This window comes from Oncorhynchus gorbuscha, linkage group LG06 (assembly GCF_021184085.1).
Source record: "Oncorhynchus gorbuscha isolate QuinsamMale2020 ecotype Even-year linkage group LG06, OgorEven_v1.0, whole genome shotgun sequence".
In the NCBI taxonomy this organism is placed as follows: domain Eukaryota; kingdom Metazoa; phylum Chordata; class Actinopteri; order Salmoniformes; family Salmonidae; genus Oncorhynchus; species Oncorhynchus gorbuscha.
In genome coordinates, this window is record NC_060178.1 from 86,187,765 (window position 1) to 86,207,846 (window position 20,082).

At 44.4% G+C, this 20,082-nt stretch overlaps 1 protein-coding gene across 6 annotated transcripts in view; it reads left to right on the plus strand.

Annotated features, from left to right (window-relative positions):
- LOC124038466 (brain-specific angiogenesis inhibitor 1-associated protein 2-like) overlaps window positions 1–20,082 on the plus strand; it is a 185,740-nt gene that overhangs the window by 142,106 nt on the left and 23,552 nt on the right. For all 6 annotated transcript variants that reach the window (XM_046354383.1, XM_046354380.1, XM_046354384.1 and 3 more), the window contains 3 exons: window positions 7,346–7,498; window positions 10,579–10,815; window positions 18,780–19,065. In XM_046354383.1, coding sequence (XP_046210339.1) covers window positions 7,346–7,498; window positions 10,579–10,815; window positions 18,780–19,065 — 676 coding nt within the window. The remainder of the gene's footprint in view (window positions 1–7,345; window positions 7,499–10,578; window positions 10,816–18,779; window positions 19,066–20,082) is intronic.

Sequence of the window (20,082 nt, forward strand, 5' to 3'; positions counted from 1 at the left end):
CTGGGGACAGCAAGGAGCCATCATGTCAGGTAGTCCTGGGGCACGGTCCTAGGGCTCAGGTCAGTTGAAACTGGAGCAGGAGCATGGCCAGGTGGACTGGGGACAGCAAGGAGTCCTCATGTCAGGTAGTCCTGGGACATGGTCCTAGGGCCCAGGCCAGTTGAAACTGGAGCAGCAGCATGGCCAGGTGGACTGGGGACAGCAAGGAGTCATCATGTCAGGTAGTCCTGGGGCATGGTTCTAGGGCTCAGGTCCTCCGAGAGAGAGAAAGAAAGAGAGAAGGAGAGAATTAGAGAACGCACACTTAGATTTACACAGGACACCGAATAGGACAGGAGAAGTACTCCAGATAAACAAACTGACCCTAGCCCCGACACATAAACTACTGCAGCATAAATACTGGAGGCTGAGACAGGAGGGGTCAGGAGACACTGTGGCCCCATCCGAGGACACCCCCGGACAGGGCCAAACAGGAAGGATATAACCCCACCCACTTTGCCAAAGCACAGCCCCCACACCACTAGAGGGAAATCTTCAACCACCAACTTACCATCCTGAGACAAGGCCGAGTATAGCCCACAAAGATCTCCGACACGGTACAACCCAAGGGGTGGGGGGGGGAACCCAGACAGGCCGACCACAACAGTGAATCAACCCACCCAGGTGAGGCATCCCCCCCCAGGGACGGCACGAGAGAGCCCCAGCAAGCCAGTGACTCAAAAAGGTGGGCCAAATGCATTTGGGGATGCAGCCCCTTAAACCCACCCCTAACGGCACAGATGAAAAGAACCCCATTTTAATTGAAAATAACATTATCCTCTTTGTCGTTCCATCAACCTGCTGCACTGAAAGCTAATTAAACTCCTAAAGTGTTTTTCCTTTCTCTGTAATCAGTCTACATACACACAGATGAGAGAGAATAAAGGAACGGCTGGGCGTCTGTGTGTTTGTCACCTCTTCTTAATCATCTCTGAGTCATTAGGCTCGTTACCGAAAGCGGAGGCCACAGTCACACACTGTGTAGTCATGTCATCGCTGATGGTTCAACTATGGTGAGAGAGGAGGGAGGGATCCTATTGTGTAACAATGTGGGAGGGAGGCATCCTATTGTGTAACAATGTGGGAGGGAGGGATCCTATTGTGCAACAATGTGTGAGGGAGGCATCCTATTGTGCAACAATGTGGGAGGGAGGCATCCTATTGTGTAACAATGTGGGAGGGATGGATCCTATTGTGTAACAATGTGTGAGGGAGGGATCCTATTGTGTAACAATGTGTGAGGGAGGGATCCTATTGTGTAACAATGTGTGTAACAATGTGGGAGGGATGGATCCTATTGTGTAACAATGTGTGAGGGAGGCATCCTATTGTGTAACAATGTGTGAGGGAGGGATCCTATTGTGTAACAATGTGTGAGGGAGGCATCCTATTGTGTAACAATGTAGGGAGGGATCCTATTGTGTAACAATGTGAGGGAGGGATCCTATTGTGTAACAATGTGTGAGGGAGGGATCCTATTGTGTAACAATGTGTGAGGGAAGGATCCTATTGTGTAACAATGTGTGTAACAATGTGGGAGGGATGGATCCTATTGTGTAACAATGTGTGAGGGAGGGATCATATTGTGTAACAATGTGTGAGGGAGGGATCCTATTGTGTAACAATGTGTGAGGGAGGGATCCTATTGTGTAACAATGTGTGAGGGAGGCATCCTATTGTGTAACAATGTGTGAGGGAGGGATCCTATTGTGTAACAATGTGTGAGGGAGGGATCCTATTGTGTAACAATGTGTGAGGGAGGGATCTTATTGTGTAACAATGTGTGAGGGAGGGATCCTATTGTGTAACAATGTGTGAGGGAGGGATCCTATTGTGTAACAATGTGTGAGGGAGGGATCCTATTGTGTAACAATGTGTGAGGGAAGGATCCTATTGTGTAACAATGTGTGTAACAATGTGGGAGGGATGGATCCTATTGTGTAACAATGTGTGAGGGAAGGATCCTATTGTGTAACAATGTGTGAGGGAGGCATCCTATTGTGTAACAATGTGGGAGGGATGGATCCTATTGTGTAACAATGTGTGAGGGAGGGATCCTATTGTGTAACAATGTGTGAGGGAGGCATCCTATTGTGTAACAATGTGTGAGGGAGGGATCCTATTGTGTAACAATGTGTGAGGGAGGCATCCTATTGTGTAACAATGTGTGAGGGAGGGATCCTATTGTGTAACAATGTGTGAGGGAGGGATCCTATTGTGTAACAATGTGTGAGGGAAGGATCCTATTGTGTAACAATGTGTGTAACAATGTGGGAGGGATGGATCCTATTGTGTAACAATGTGTGAGGGAAGGATCCTATTGTGTAACAATGTGTGTAACAATGTGGGAGGGAGGGATCCTATTGTGTAACAATGTGTGAGGGAAGGATCCTATTGTGTAACAATGTGTGAGGGAGGGATCCTATTGTGTAACAATGTGTGAGGGAGGCATCCTATTGTGTAACAATGTGTGAGGGAGGGATCCTATTGTGTAACAATGTGGGAGGGAGGCATCCTATTGTGTAACAATGTGTGAGGGAGGGATCCTATTGTGTAACAATGTGTGAGGGAGGGATCCTATTGTGTAACAATGTGTGAGGGAAGGATCCTATTGTGTAACAATGTGTGTAACAATGTGGGAGGGATGGATCCTATTGTGTAACAATGTGTGAGGGAAGGATCCTATTGTGTAACAATGTGGGAGGGATGGATCCTATTGTGTAACAATGTGTGAGGGAAGGATCCTATTGTGTAACAATGTGTGTGGGATGGATCCTATTGTGTAACAATGTGGGGGGGAGGGATCCTATTGTGTAACAATTTGTGTAACAATGTGGGAGGGATGGATCCTATTGTGTAACAATGTGGGAGGGATGGATCCTATTGTGTAACAATGTGGGAGGGAGGGATCCTATTGTGTAACAATGTGGGAGGGATGGATCATATTGTGTAACAATGTGTGAGGGAAGGATCCTATTGTGTAACAATGTGTGAGGGAAGGATCCTATTGTGTAACAATGTGTGAGGGAAGGATCCTATTGTGTAACAATGTGTGAGGGAAGGATCCTATTGTGTAACAATGTGTGTAACAATGTGTGAGGGAGGGATCCTATTGTGTAACAATGTGTGAGGGAGGCATCCTATTGTGTAACAATGTGGGAGGGATAATATATGCCATTTAGCAGACACTTTTATCCAAAGCGACTTACAGTCATGTGTGCATACATTCTACGTATGGGTGGTCCCGGGGATCGAACCCACTACCCTGGCGTTACAAGCGCCATGCTCTACCAACTGAGCTACAGAAGGATGGATCCTATTGTGTAACAATGTGTGAGGGAAGGATCCTATTGTGTAACAATGTGTGAGGGAAGGATCCTATTGTGTAACAATGTGTGTAACAATGTGTGAGGGAGGGATCCTATTGTGTAACAATGTGTGAGGGAAGGATCCTATTGTGTAACAATGTGTGTAACAATGTGGGAGGGATGGATCCTATTGTGTAACAATGTGTGAGGGAAGGATCCTATTGTGTAACAATGTGTGTAACAATGTGGGAGGGAGGGATCCTATTGTGTAACAATGTGTGAGGGAAGGATCCTATTGTGTAACAATGTGTGTAACAATGTGGGAGGGAGGGATCCTATTGTGTAACAATGTGTGAGGGAGGGATCCTATTGTGTAACAATGTGTGAGGGAGGCATCCTATTGTGTAACAATGTGTGAGGGAGGGATCCTATTGTGTAACAATGTGTGAGGGAGGCATCCTATTGTGTAACAATGTGTGAGGGAGGGATCCTATTGTGTAACAATGTGTGAGGGAGGGATCCTATTGTGTAACAATGTGTGAGGGAGGCATCCTATTGTGTAACAATGTGTGAGGGAGGGATCCTATTGTGTAACAATGTGTGAGGGAAGGATCCTATTGTGTAACAATGTGTGTAACAATGTGTGTAACAATGTGGGAGGGATGGATCCTATCGTGTAACAATGTGGGAGGGAGGGATCCTATTGTGTAACAATGTGTGAGGGAGGGATCCTATTGTGTATCAATGTGTGAGGGAGGGATCCTATTGTGTAACAATGTGGGAGGGAGGCATCCTATTGTGTAACAATGTGGGAGGGAGGGATCCTATTGTGTAACAATGTGGGAGGGAGGCATCCTATTGTGTAACAATGTGGGAGGGAGGGATCCTATTGTGTAACAATGTGGGAGGATGGATCCTATTGTGTAACAATGTGGGAGGGAGGGATCCTATTGTGTAACAATGTGGGAGGCATCCTATTGTGTAACAATGTGGGAGGGAGGCATCCTATTGTGTAACAATGTGGGAGGGAGGGATCCTATTGTGTAACAATGTGGGAGGGAGGGATCCTTTTGTGTAACAATGTGGGAGAGATGGATCCTATTGTGTAACAATGTGGGAGGGATAATATTGTGTAACAATGTGGGAGGGATAATATTGTGTAACAATGTGGGAGGGAGGGATCCTATTGCATAACAATGTGGGAGGGAGGGATCCTATTGTGTAACAATGTGGGAGGGAGGGATCCTATTGTGTAACAATGTGGGAGGGAGGGATCATATTGTGTAACAATGTGGGAGGGAGGGATCATATTGTGTAACAATGTGGGAGGGATCATATTGTGTAACAATGTGGGAGGGAGGGATCCTATTGTGTAACAATGTGGGAGGGAGGGATCATATTGTGTAACAATGTGGGAGGGAGGGATCATATTGTGTAACAATGTGGGAGGGAGGGATCATATTGTGTAACAATGTGGGAGGGAGGGATCCTATTGTGTAACAATGTGGGAGGGAGGGATCATATTGTGTAACAATGTGGGAGGGAGGGATCATATTGTGTAACAATGTGGGAGGGAGGGATCCTATTGTGTAACAATGTGGGAGGGAGGGATCATATTGTGTAACGATGTGGGAGGGAGGGATAATATTGTGTAACAATGTGGGAGGGAGGGATCACATTGTGTAACATTCTCAGAGAAGAAACACTTTGAAGTGGATAGTATCTTCATGCAGGTATCATACAGCATCTCTGACTGTGCATCACTCTGAGGGGCGGAGGGAGACGGGGAGGGACAGAGAGATGAAAGGGAAACAGAAAGCTCCAGGGTAGCAATGTGGGGAGCGGTAAATGGGAAGCTGTGAATTTTCAGTAAACACCTGCTCACATTGCCTTAATGAGTTTTGTAATGGGGCTGACATTTCTATCTGCGACCCCTGTGTATGTGTGCGTGTTTGTGTGTATATGATGCGCGTGCGTTTATGTGTGGGCGTGTTTGTGTCTCCCTGATGTGAACTTAGAGGATCAAGCCCCACAAGTGTTTTTGTGGAATATTTTAGTCAAGTATTCAACAAGGTTTTTGTTGTTATGCCTTTGTCTGGTTGTTGATGACTACTGTGTGGATAACAAAGTTTTCAGGACGAGTCTAATTGTACCTCTATGGTAACAAAGGATGAACTCAATTTGTTCTTGTCTTAGGCTGGGCTCTGTGTCATTAACATCATTAGCGACCAATGCTACATTATAAACTAGGTGATTCGAGCCTTGAATGCTGATTTACTGAAAGTCGTGGTATACCAGATCATATACCACGGGTATGACAAAACATTTCTTTTTACCTCTCCAATTACGTTGGTAACCAGTTTATAATAGCAATAAGGCACCTCTGGGGTTTGTGAAATATTGCCAATTTACCAGGGCTATGGGCTGTATCCAGGCACTCCACATTGCGTCATGGGTAAGAACAGCCCTTATCCGTGTTATATAGGCCATATACCACACTCCCTCAGGCCTTATTGCTTTAATGACTAATGACTTTAATGTATTGGCCATTTTGAATTAGTGCTCCATTGTGTACCACTAGGGAATTAGTGCTCCATTGTGTACCCCTGGGGAATTAGTGCTCCATTGTGTACCACTAGGGAATTAGTGCTCCATTGTGTACCACTAGGGAATTAGTGCTCCATTGTGTACCCCTAGGGAATTAGTGCTCCATTGTGTACCACTATGGAATTAGTGCTCCATTGTGTACCACTAGGGAATTAGTGCTCCATTGTGTACCACTATGGAATTAGTGCTCCATTGTGTACCACTATGGAATTAGTGCTCCATTGTGTACCACTAGGGAATTAGTGCTCCATTGTGTACCACTAGGGAATTAGTGCTCCATTGTGTACCACTATGGAATTAGTGCTCCATTGTGTACCACTATGGAATTAGTGCTCCATTGTGTACCACTATGGAATTAGTGCTCCATTGTGTACCACTATGGAATTAGTGCTCCATTGTGTACCACTGGGGAATTAGTGCTCCATTGTGTACCACTAGTGAATTAGTGTTCAGTTTTGTACCACTATGGAATTAGTGCTCCATTGTGTACCACTGGGGAATTAGTGCTCCATCGTGTACCACTGGGGAATTAGTGCTCCATTGTGTACCACTGGGGAGGTAGTGATCCATTGTGTACCACTGGGGAATTAGTGCTCCATTGTGTACCACTGGGGAATTAGTGCTCCATTGTGTACCACTATGGAATTAGTGCTCCATTGTGTACCACTGGGGAGTTAGTGCTCCATTGTGTACCACTGGGGAGTTAGTGCTCCATTGTGTACCACTAGTGAATTAGTGCTCGGTTGTGTACCACTGGGGAATTCATGCTCTATTGTGTACCACTGGGGAATTAGTGCTCCATTGTGTACCACTAGTGAATTAGTGCTCAGTTTTGTACCACTGGAGAATTAGTGCTCCATTGTGTACCACTGGGGAATTAGTGCTCTATTGTGTACCACTGGGGAATTAGTGCTCCATTGTGTACAACTGGGGAATTAGTGCTCAGTTTTGTACCACTGGGGAATTAGTGCTCCATTGTGTACCACTGGGGAATTAGTGCTCTATTGTGTACCACTGGGGAATTAGTGCTCCATTGTGTACCATTCATTGTTTACCAGTGAATCAGAATATATAGAATGTGTATGTGCTATTCTCTGTCAATATTGTCCCCACTGGTTTAGCTGCTGACACCTTATTCTAGGTCCACACATCTTGAATCCTTTTAGGTGGGAAGATTCAAACAGACACAAATGTTGCTCCTAATTACATACTGTGTCTAGGAAATAAGACAATACTAACCTTAACCATTGAGACATAAACACACACACACAAAACTGACCTTAGATCGGTGTCAAGATTCTAGACTTAGGGGCATCTTCATGATATGCTATCCTTATGGCTTCTGCTCATCCCGTCCCCATGATCCTCCCTTCCTCTCTCTCTCTCCTCAGTATGTTGAGACCATCAGCAGCAAGCAGAGTGACCTGGACCACTTCACAGCAGAGGGCTACAAGAATGCACTGTCAGAGGAGAGGAGGAGGTACTGTTTCCTGGTGGATAGACAGTGTGCCGTGGCCAAGAACAGCAGCTCCTACCACAGCAAAGTGAGCAAAGTCTGACTTTTCCCTTTTCATCTACGTGTCAACAGTTTCTGTACCTAGGGTTGGAAACTCTCCTGGTTAAGATCCGAAGGGAATAGGCAGGGAGCACTGACATTTTTCCACCCTACACTGTCTAGAAGGTGCTATGTAGTGACTGAGCAGTGGCTGAGCAGTGCACTGAGAGAGGTGGGGGAAGATAAGAAACGAGAGGAGGGAATGGGAGCGAGGAGGGGATGAGGGGAGCTGATAGTCTGAGCAGTGGGATGAGAGAGGAGGAGAGGTGGAGGAGAAGAAAGGTGAGGAGGGGAAGGGGGGTGAAGGGAGCTGAGACACTGAGCAGTGGGAGGTGGAGGAGAGCAGGAGGAGTGAGGAGAAGAGGAGGGGAAGGGGGGTGAGAGAATGCTGAAAGACTGAGCAGTGGAAAGCGAGAGGAGGAGAGGATATGGAGAGAGAGAGAGAGAGAGAGAGAGAGAGAGAGAGAGAGAGAGAGAGAGAGAGAGAGAGAGAGAGAGAGAGAGAGAGAGAGAGAGAGAGAGAGAGAGAGAGAGAGAGAGAGAGAGAGAGAGAGAGAGAGAGAGAGAGAGAGAGAGAGAGAGAGAGAGATCAAGGAGAGAGCAGAGAGAGTTTGAGATCAAGGGAAAGAGAGCAGAGAGAGAGTTTGAGATCAAGGGAAAGAGAGCAGAGAGAGAGTTTGAGATCAAGGGAAAGAGAGCAGAGAGAGAGTTTGAGATCAAGGGAAAGAGAGCAGAGAGAGAGTTTGAGATCAAGGGAAAGAGAGCAGAGAGAGAGTTTGAGATCAAGGGAAAGAGAGCAGAGAGAGAGTGTTTGAGATCAAGGGAAAGAGAGCAGAGAGAGAGTGTTTGAGATCAAGGGAAAGAGAGCAGAGAGAGAGTGTTTGAGATCAAGGGAAAGAGAGCAGAGAGAGAGTGTTTGAGATCAAGGGAAAGAGAGCAGAGAGAGAGTGTTTGAGATCAAGGGAAAGAGAGCAGAGAGAGAGTGTTTGAGACCAAGGGAAAGAGAGCAGAGAGAGAGTTTGAGATCAAGGGAAAGAGGAATAGAGAGAGAGAGAGTTTGAGACCAAGGGAAAGAGAGCAGAGAGAGAGAGTTTGAGACCAAGGGAAAGGGGAATAGAGAGAAAGAAATGAGGGGGAAAGAGAATTAGTTTAGAAGCGATTTCGAAAGACTCTGTGAAAAGGGAAATATGGAGAACGAGAGATTGTATATGAAAAGAAGTTGTAGGGAGACAAAGACAGAACGATTGAGGGCGTATTGTGTGAGTCACATAGGACGAGTGGGTGAGAGAGGACCCACTCTTCAGACAGGTTCTCCCTCTCTCTCTCTATCTCTCTCTTTCTCTCTCTCTTGCTCTCTCTCCCTCTCTCTCTCTCTCTCTCCCTAGTCCACTCTGTAGAACGCTGCAACTTAATATTGTATGGTCGTGCCCTCCATGTATAAGACAGCCATAATGAAGGTGAATGAGTAGGAGCAGGGGAACCGAAACGAGCAGGTTGAAGAAATGTATTGAGATGAAAGATGAAGAGGCAGACCATCTGCCAGTGGAGTTTATATCATCTCTCTGGCAAGGTGCTCCACAGGCCACACTACCACGCACACAAGACACGGTACATTACCTAGACAATACTGCCAACTGGGAGCTTAGTCACCTTCTGGCACCACTATCCGGTCCACCAACAGAGAGAGACCAAGGACGAGCACTCTGATTCGTACACAGAATGCGATAAGGAAGACAACAAGGGTAGACATATTTATGTACGCTATGGACAGAGAGAAAAATAGTAACAAAGATTGGAGGATATATTTTTTAAATTGAACCTTTATTTAACTAGACAAGTCAGTTAAGAACAAATTCTTATTTACAATGACAGCCTACACCGGCCAAGTCCTAACCCAGATGACGCTGGGCCAAATGTGCGCCGCCCTATGGGACTCCCAATCACGGCCATTTGTGATACAGCCTGGAATTGAACCAGGGTCTGTAGTGACACCTCTAGCACTGAGATGCAGTGCATTAGACCACTGCGCCACTCAGGAGATATGTCACTTAGATAAATACTGTCTGACAGTCAAACAAATGTAATTGGTATTTGGTATCAATGGGCACACTCAATGTGCTATTTAGAACCTAAATGTGTTCTTTTGCTGTCCTCATAGGAGAACCCTTTTCAAGAACCCTCTTTGGTTCTATGTAGAATCATTTTGGTTCAAGTTAGAACACTTTTGGGTTCCATGTAGAACATTTTCAACATATGGTTCAACATGGAACCCAAAAGGGTTCTACATGGAACACTAAAGGGTTCTCCTATGAGGACAGCCAAAGAAAACAGGGTTCTAAGAGTGTTTATGTTTATGGAGAAATCTGGCAACCCTGCTGAGTACTACAGCCTGTGTTAAAACTCAGAAAGCTTTAACGAGTGGATGTGGGGATAAAACTGATCAGAGTTAAGCTAGAGCAGGAAACCCAGAGTTGAGGAGAGAGCTGGAGGAAAGGCCTAGAGGCTACAGATGGTGTCGCAGGCTGCCTTGAGTGTTATAATCCTGGGAGGCTGCTGGTGGACAGCTTTGTTCTGAAACGGCTGCTTCAGCTCCACAGCCAATAGATACCGTAGAAGAGCTGTCAGAGCCGAGAAAGAAAGATGTCTTGGTTTGGTGATATGGCAGAGGGTGTGAGGTGAAGCTCTCTCTCTCTATCTCTCTCTCTTCTTTTTCTCCCTCTCTTTCTCTCCTCTCTCTCGCTATTTCGCTCTCTTTCTCGCTCTCTCTCTCCTCTCTCTCTCTTTCTCTCTGGGATGTGATAATGTAGTTATGTTCTCAATCAGTGAACCTTTCACAGTATAACGATTTGTTTATAACCCTATAGTCTTCTGATAAATCTCCTTAAATACACATACCTCACATCACTTACCTTTTGAGTGGGTTCAAAGGAACACCTTGTTAATCACTCCTCTTCCATCACCAGAACATCTCTATATTCACCTATCTCAACCCGACACAATGTCTAACCTTTCACCTTTCACCTGTCTCACCTTTCTCTCCCTTTGTTTTTATTTACCACTCTTCTCCAGGGTAAGGACCTTCTAGCCCAAAAGATCCCAGCATGGCAGCAGGCGTGTGCTGACCCTACCAAGCTGCCTGACCGTGCCATGCTCCTGGCTCAGCAGATGACCTCTACAGGGGGTACCCTGGCGTCCGGCTCCCACACTCACCACGGCTCCAAGGGCAACCTGCTCATCTCTGACCCAATCCCCGGGGCCAAGCCTCTGCCTGTACCCCCCGAGCTGGCTGCACTAATGGCCCAACAGGTGGGTCACTGTTACTAAGATGTTACTGTGCTATTACCATGGTACAGCAACAGATGTAGGATCTATTTTGATCATCGATAAGGTTCCTGCACAGCAGGAAATGAAAACTTGAAGAGTATTCAAGGTTTAAAGGGGATTCTAAAGTTTGTCATTTCCACTTTATAATGACAGACTTGGTTTGCCCTAATGAAAAATATATCAACCCCTACAAGATTTTTCCAGTCATTATATTTCACATAATAATTCACATTTCCTGTTGCTGCAGGATTATTTTCCTGCTGTGACAAAGTGGCTGAAATGAAGATCCTACATCTACATAGAGCTGCTATGGTTTTTCAGCCCTATTGGTGTAGAGAAACATTCAGCTAATCGAGTGCCACAGGCATCAATTGTTGCTCATCATAACTAATTGTGTTTTTGATTATGAAGCTTTGAAGAGCTTTGTGTGAGTGCCTGTGTTTGTGTACGAACCTCTGTAACAGTGTGTTGCATTAGTGATTGAGTGGGTATTCTTGAGTCTTGAAGCACACAGCAGGTTTGTGGGCTGCAGCTCTAATGACGAACCTTAATTAAATTAACACCACCAGCTATTCTGTCAGCTAGGTCATTCAAGATTGAGGTCGAAATTGGACGACTGTCCATGTCCTGAGGACATCGGGAAATGCCTTCCAAACTGGCCACTAGGGGCAACAGTGAGCACTATTACCATCCAGTAGACGAGGGTTGTGGATGGGCGTAATCCCATGACTCTGGATCACTATTTTACGTGTTTGATCCCAGTAGTGGACACTGTTTTTTAATTTTTGGTTTTATCCCTATCCCAAACCTTAACCCTTTTCTTAACCCTTTGTAATGAGTGCCCGAAAGTAATGTTTTAAACCTATCCCAAACCTTAACCCTTTTCTTAACCCTTTGTAATGAGTGCCCGAAAGTAATGTTTTAAACCTATCCCAAACCTTGCAAAACTGAAAGGGAAAACCACCACATTTAACTATGGCAAGGTGACTGGGAATATGGCTGAATAGAAACACTGTAGTTATTCCCTACATAAGACAAACAGGCAAAATGTCAGTACAGAGATGTATGTGTCAGGGTCTACAGACAATCACGGACTAGAAAGGGAAAACCAGCCACGTAGCGCACAACGACGTCTTGCTCCCGGACAAGCTAAACACCTTCGCCCACTTCGTGGATAACACAGTGCCACCGACGCTGCCCACTACCAAGAACTGTGGGCTCTCCTTCACCGTGGCCAACGTAAGACATTTAACCTCTTGAAGCTAGGGGGCACTACTTTTATTTTTGGAAATAACGTTCCCAAAGTAAACGGTCTATTTCTCTGGACCAGATGCTAGAATATGCATATAATTGACAGCTTAGGATAGAAACTTCAAAACTGTAAAAAAATATTGTCTGTGAGTATAACAGAACTGATATTTCAGGCGAAAGCCTGAGAACAATCCAATCAGGAAGTGACTCTTATTTTGAAAGCTCTATGTTCCTATGCATCCCTATTGACCATTGAAAGGGATATCAACCAGATTCCTTTTTCTGTGGCTTTCCTAAGGTGTCTACAGTATATTTTATTCAGCTTGGTTCACTTATATTCTTCATACTATAAAATAATGCCACGGAATTCTAAGCAAATCTTGTCTGCTAAATATGAAATAACACATATAAAGTGTTAAACAAATCAAAATATATTTTATATTTGAGATTCTTCAAAGTAGCCACCATTTGCCTTGATGACAGCTTTGCACACTCTTGGCATTCTCTCAACTAGCTTCACGGGGAATGCTTTTCCAACAGTCTTGAAGGAGTTCCCACATATGCTGAGCCCTTGTTGGCTGCTTTTCCTTCACTCTGTGGTCCAACTCATCCCAAACCATCTCAATTGGGTTGAGGTCAGATGATTGTGGAGGCCAGGTCATCTGATACAGCACTCCATCACTCTCCTTGGTCAAATAGCCCTTACACAGCCTGGAGGTGTGTATTGGATCATTGTCCTGTTGAAAAACAAATGATACTCCCACTAAGCGCAAACCAGATGGGATGGTGTATTGCCTCAGAATGCTGTGGTAGCCATGCTGGTTAAGTGTGCCTTGAATTCTAAATAAATCACAGACAGTGTCACCAGCAAAGCACCATCACACCACCTCCTCCATGCTTCACGGTGGGAACCACACATACAGAGATCATCCGTTCACCTACTTTGCATCTCATAAAGATTTTCGGTTGGAACCAAAAATGTCAGATTTGAACTCATCAGATCAAAGGACAGACAGATTTCCACTGGTCTAATGTCCATTGCTCATGTTTGTTGGCCCAAGCAAGTCTCTTCTTCTTATTGGTGTTCTTTAGTAGTGGTTTCTTTGCAGCAAATCAACCTTGAAAGCCTGTTCACACAGTCTCCTCTGAACAGTTGATGTTCCGTTACTTGAACCGTTACTTGAACTCTGTGAAGATGTGTCCGTTACTTGAACTCTGTGAAGCATTTATTTGAGCTGCAATTTCTAAGGCTGGTAACTCCAATGAACTTATCCTCTGCAGCAGAGGTAACTCTGGGTCTTCCTTTCCTGTGGCGGTCCTCATGAGAGCCAGTTTCATCATAGTACTTGATGGTTTTTGCAACTGCACTTGAAGAAACCTTCAAAGTTCTTGAAATTTTGGGAATTGACTGACCTTCATGTCTTAAAGTAATGATGGACTGTCATTTATTTTTGCTTATTTGAGCTGTTCTTCATATGGACTTGGTCTTTTACCAAATAGGACTATCTTCTGGATACCACCCCTACCTTGTCACAACACAACTGATTGGCTCAAACACATTAAGCATGTTAACCCTCACAAGGCTGCTGGCTCAGACAGCATCCCTAGCCGCGTCCTCAGAGCATACGCAGACCAGCTGGCTGGAGTGTTTACGGACATATTCAATCTCCATATCCCAATCTGCTGTCCCCACTTGCTTTCAAGATGTCAACAATTGTTCCTGTACCCAAGAAAGCAAAGGTAACTGAACTAAATGACTATCTCCCCGTAGTACTCACTTCTGTCATCATGAAGTGCTTTGAGAGGCTAATTAAGGATTATATCACCTCTAACTTACCTGATACCCGAGGTCAGGGATGGGCAATTCCAGTCCTCAAGGGCCTGATTGGTGTCACAGTTTTGCCCCAGCTCCAGGTAACACACCCGACTCCAATAATAAACTAATCATGATCTTCAATTTAGAATGCAATTTGATTAATTAGCTGTTTTTGCTTGAGATAGAGAAAAAGTGTGACACCAAATCAGGCCCTCGAGGACTGGAGTTGCCCACCCCTGCCCTAGACCCACTTACATTTTCTTACTGCCCCAATAGATCCACAGACGATGCCATCGCACTGCACACTGCCCTATCCCATCTCGACAAGAGGAATACCTATGTAAGAATGGTGGTCCTTCTGTAGCTCAGTTGGTAGAGCATGGTGCTTGTAACGCCAGGGTAGTGGGTTCGATTCCCGAGACCACCCATACGTAGAATGTATGCACACATGACTGTAAGTCGCTTTGGATAAAAGTGTCCGCTAAATGGCATATATTATTATTATAAGAATGCTATTCATTAACTATAGCTCAGCATTCAACACCATAGTACCCTCCAAGCTCATCATTATGTTCGGGGACCTGGGTCTGAACCCCGACCTGTGAAACTTGGTCCTGGACTGCCTGACGGGCTGCGCCCAAGTGGTGAAGGTAGGACACAACACCTTCACTTCGCTGATCCGCAACACAGGGGCCCCACAAGTGTACATGCTCAGCCCCCTCCTGTACTCCCTGTTCACCCACGACTGCGTGGCCACACACGCCTCCAACTCAATCATCAAGTTTGCAGATGACACAACAGTATTGGGCCTGATTACCAACAATGACGAGACAGCCTACAGGGAGGAGGTGAGGCCCCTGGGAGAGTGGTGCCAGGAAATAACCTCTCACTCAATGTCAACAAAATAAAGTATCTGATTGTTGACTACAGGAAACTGCAGAGGGAGCACGCCCCTATCCACATCGATGGGACCGCAGTGAAGGTGAAAAGCTTCTAGTCCCTCATCGTACACATCACTGATGATCTGAAATGGTCCACCCACACAGACAGTGTGGTGAAGAAGGCACAACAGCACCTCTTCATCCTCAAGAGGCTGAAAAAATGTGGCTTGGCCCCTAAAACCCTCACAAACTTCTATAGATGCACAATTGAGAGCATCCTGTCAGGCTGTATCACCGCCTGGTACGGCAACTGCACCGCCCGCAACCACAGTGTTCTCCAGAGGGTGGTGCAGTCTGCCCAACATATTAGCGGGTGCAAACTACCTGCCATCCAGGACACCTACAGCACCTGTTGTGACAGGAAGGCCGAAAAATATCATCAAGGACATCAACCACCCGAGCCACGGCCTGTTCATCGCGCTATCATCCAGAGGGCGAGGTCAGTACAGGTGCATCAAAGCTGGGCCTGAGAGACCGAAGCTGTTTTTCAATCTTAAGGCCATCAGACTGTTGAATAGCCATCACTAGCCAGCTTCCACCCGGTTACGCAAGCCTGAACCTTACAGTCTGCTGCCCTATATAGATAGACTTGGAATCACTGACCACTTTAATAATGGGACACTTGTCACTTTAATAATGGACATTAGTCACTTTAATAATGTTTACATACTGCTTTACTTATCTCATATGTACATACTGTATTATATTCTACTGTATTTTAGTCAATGCCACTCTGACATTGCTCAATCTAATATTTATATATTTCTTAATTCCATTGTTTTACTTGTAGCTTTGTATGTATTGTTGTGAACCATTTTCAGATACTACTGCACTGTTAGATGCTACTGCACTGTTGGAGCTAGGAACACAAGCATTTCACTACACCCGCAATAACATCTGCTACATTTGTGTATGTGATTTGATTAGTACCTTAACCCTTTGTAATCAGTGACTGAATGTAATGTTTAAACTCTATCCCAAACCTTAACCCTTACCTTAACCATTTGTAATGAGTGACTAACCCCTTAACTTCTAAATTTGATATTTGGAGCAACTTCGAAATTTGACATTTGGAGAACGTGGCTGAACGTCTAATTCTGCTGTGAGACTGTGAGAGCTTGTTGAGTCTGTTGCCTAGCGATGCCCCAGGATGTTGGGATTCCATTACGGAGTCTCTCAGAGCTTCTCCTTCAGAACACAGAACCCCTTTGACACACACACACACACACACACACACACACACACACACACACACACACACACACACACACACACACACACACACACACACACACACACACACACACACACACACACACACACACACACACACACACACACACACACAAACAAACATATGCTGATGCAAGTAAAGTTGTTAGTGCCGCATGCTAATTAAAATGTTGCCAGTAGGAAGAAACAGAAACATGTTCCTTGGAGCTGTTGGGCCATGGTTCTTTCACACCCTACCTCTTCTCCAGTCTTCTGTCTTATTATAATTATGATGTTGTGTGTGTGTGTGTGTGTGTGTGTGTGTGTGTGTGTGTGTGTGTGTGTGTGTGTGTGTGTGTGTGTGTGTGTGTGTGTGTGTGTGTGTGTGTGTGTGTGTGTGTGTGTGTGTGTGTGTGTGTGTGTGTGTGTGTGTGTGTGTGTGTGTGTGTGTGTGTGGTACAGTAATACACTACATTACCTGTTGCCACAAAGTTGGAAGCACAGAATTGTCCAGAATGTTATTGTATGATGTAGCTTTAACTAAGGTGCCTAGCTCGAACCAAAAACAGCCCCGGTCCTCTGACAGTTGATGTTGAGATGTGTCTGTTACTTGAACTCTGTGAAGCATTTATTTGAGCTGAAATTTCTGATGCTGGTAACTCTTTTCAACTTATCCTCTGCAGCAGAGTTAACTCTGGGTCTTCCTCATGAGAGCCAGTTTCACCATAGCGGTTGATGTTTTTTGCGACTACATTTTCCGTATTGACTGACTTTGATGTCTTAAAGTAATAACGGACTGTCATTTCTCTTTGCTTATTAGAGCTGTTCTTGACTTGGTCTTTTACCAAATAGGGTTATTTTCTGTATACCACCCTCTTCCTTGTCACAACACAAATTATTCTCTGAAACGCATTAAGAAGGAAAGAAATTCCACAAATTAACTTTTAACAAGGCGCACCTGTTAATTGAAATGCATTCCAGGTGACTACCTCATGAAGCTGGTTCAAATCAAATCAAATTTATTTACATAGCCCTTTTTACATCAGCTGATATATCAAAGTGCTGTCACAGAAACCCAGCCTAAAACCCCAAACAGCAAGCAATGCAGGTGTAGAAGCACAGTGGCTAGGAAAAACTCCCTAGAAAGGCCAAAACCTAGGAAGAAACCTAGAGAGGAACCAGGCTATGAGGGGTGGTCAGTCCTCTTCTGGCTGTGCCGGGTGGGGATTATAACAGAACATGTTCAAATGTTCATAAATGACCAGCATGGTCAAATAATAATAATCACAGTAGTTGTCGAGGGTGCAGCAAGTCAGCACCTCAGGAGTAAATGTCAGTTGGCTTGGTTGAGAGAATGCCAAGAGTGTGCAAAGCTATCATCAAGGCAAAGGGTGGCTACTTTGAAGAATATATTTTGATTTGTTTAACACTTTTTTGGTCACTACATTTTTTGGTTACTAAATATATATATATAATATTATATAAAATCAGCCAAATGGAATAGACTTGTTTTATTTTTTATCAGAATTTGTCCACCAACACAGCAAAAAAAATTCCAATAGTAATTGGCACGGTCTGAAAACGGCCAAAATATAAAATAAACTAATGATGGCAGCACATCCAGTTATTATAACACAACATTCCGTATTTCATAGTTTTGATATCTTCACTATTATTCTACAATGTAGAAAATAGTGAAAACAAAGAAAAACCCTTGAGTGGGTGTTGTCAAACTTTTGACTGGTACTGTATGTTGCCACGAGCAGCACTGCATATATTGCGATGAGCGAGATGCACGACTTCACGGTCACACACAGTATCTGCACTGGTTTGCTTCACGCCTTTACAATGTCGTAGCCACGGGAACAAAACAGCCGAGAAGTTGAGCCTCGCGCTTAAAGGTCCCGCACAGTCATCCTGATTCCCATGTACAATTGACTAAAACATCACCCATAATTTTTTTTTACAATAAATATACTCAGACTTTGAGAAAACATACTTTTTCTCTCATTTCCAATCAGGAAGTGTAAAAAGACAGACTGAGTGGGCAGGTAGCTCACCTTGACTGACAGTTCTTTGAAACACCTATATCAGGCAACATGAGCACAGTATTGCAGTGAGATCATCTCAATCAAATTTGCTTATACGTAAAACAACTCAAACCACATTTAAATTGCATGCAAAATCCAATCCTTTCATACATCACATCATGGTTTCACAAATTATTTGTTTATCCAACAGTTTGGTGATTGTAACAGCATCAATGTAGACAAAATGTTGGCTGTACAATTTAGCTAGCTAAATTCCCTAATTCCCTAATTCCTAATGGAATTGTCAGCGCTGTTTAATCTTGCACAATTTCAGTTGAAATTCGACAGGGTGAGTTCTGGGTACAGTTCATAATATATAGACCCAAGTGTGAGGTTGAATTGAACACATACGAGCAGGGACGGGACAATAAGTAGACCAGAGCCAGCTGTTCCCTCTCTCATGTGAGCATGTCAGAGATTATGGAGGAACCGTGAGCTCACACAGGAAAGCATGCTCAAGCGAAAAGGGAACGGCCTCTTACACAGACAGGAACCTTGTAAAAATATGATATGGTAAATGGCTTAATGGCTTAAATGGCTAAAGTAGTTCATCTTAATTTATCCACCATCTTTGCTTAACAAATCAACAAATCAACGCTTTCCTTCCTTCCCTCCTCCCTACCTCCTTCCCTTCAGCGTCTAATGGGACCAGGAGGAGTGGACGGAGGGATGCCCATAATGAACGGAACTGCAGGGGCGCATGGAGGAGCAGGAGGGGGAGGAGGGGAGGACTACCAACACTGGATGGAGGGGAAGATGGCCCAAGCCCAGGCTCAGGCCCTACAGGCTCAGGCCCTACAGTCCCAGGTGGCTAAGGCCTCCTCCCAGCACCACTCCCAGCCCCACAGACAGGGCAGCGAGGTCTACTCCAACACCCTACCCGTACGCAAGAACGCCCCTGCCAAGAGCAACACCACCATGGGTAAGGAGGACCAGGATAGCGGAGCTCCATAAACATTTTGAGAGGCCCTCAGAGTTGGGCACCGGAAACACATGTACACATGTGGAACAAATTGATGAAAATGTTTTTCTAAAATCTTACAGTTAGCTACTGCAATTCAATATTACACTACAGTACTATAAAAACCAATGCATTATGCGGCTCAATGGCATTCCGCAATATAGGCAGTCAAGTTAGAATATTACAGAATACAGTCACAAAGACCTTGGTGACTGAACTGCTTGTTTGTGACCTTCAAGAATTAGATACTTTTTTATTTTACCTTTCTTTTACTAGGCAAGTCAGTTAAAAACAAATTCTTATTTGCAATGACAGCCTAGGAGCAGTGGGTTAACTGCCTGTTCAGGGGCAGAACAACAGATTTGTATCTTGTCAGCTTCCCTCCATCTACTTGTAATGGCTCCTATCCCACCTTTTATCACAGTGTACACCTGCAGTTAGAGGGGTTGGGTTAAATACGAAGACACATTTCGGTTGAATGCATTCAGTTTTGCAACTGAATAGGTATCCCCTCCCCTGAAAGTTTAGGAATGATATTAGGTACAGTGGGAGTTTATGTAAAAGGGCTTTATTAATTAATAAATAGAAACGTATCAACCTATGTGACATCTAAGAGGGACCAGTGGTGTAAAGTACTTTAGCAAAAATACTTTATTAATTAAAGGATCAACCTTTTTTTCAATTTTGGTCTAAAATGAAATACCCAAATCTAACTGCCTTGAGCTCAGGACCTGAAGCAAGGATATGCATATACTTAATGCCATTTGAAAATAAACACTTTGACGTTTGTGGAAATGTGAAATGAATGTAGGAGAACATAAAACATTTGATCTGGTAAAAGATAATACAAACAAAAAAACATGTGTTTTCTGATTTTGTTTTTGTTCCATCTTTGAAATGCAAGAGAAAGACCATAATATAATATTGCCGTTTAGGCACAATTAAAATTTTGGCCATTAGATGGCAGTAGTGTGTTTC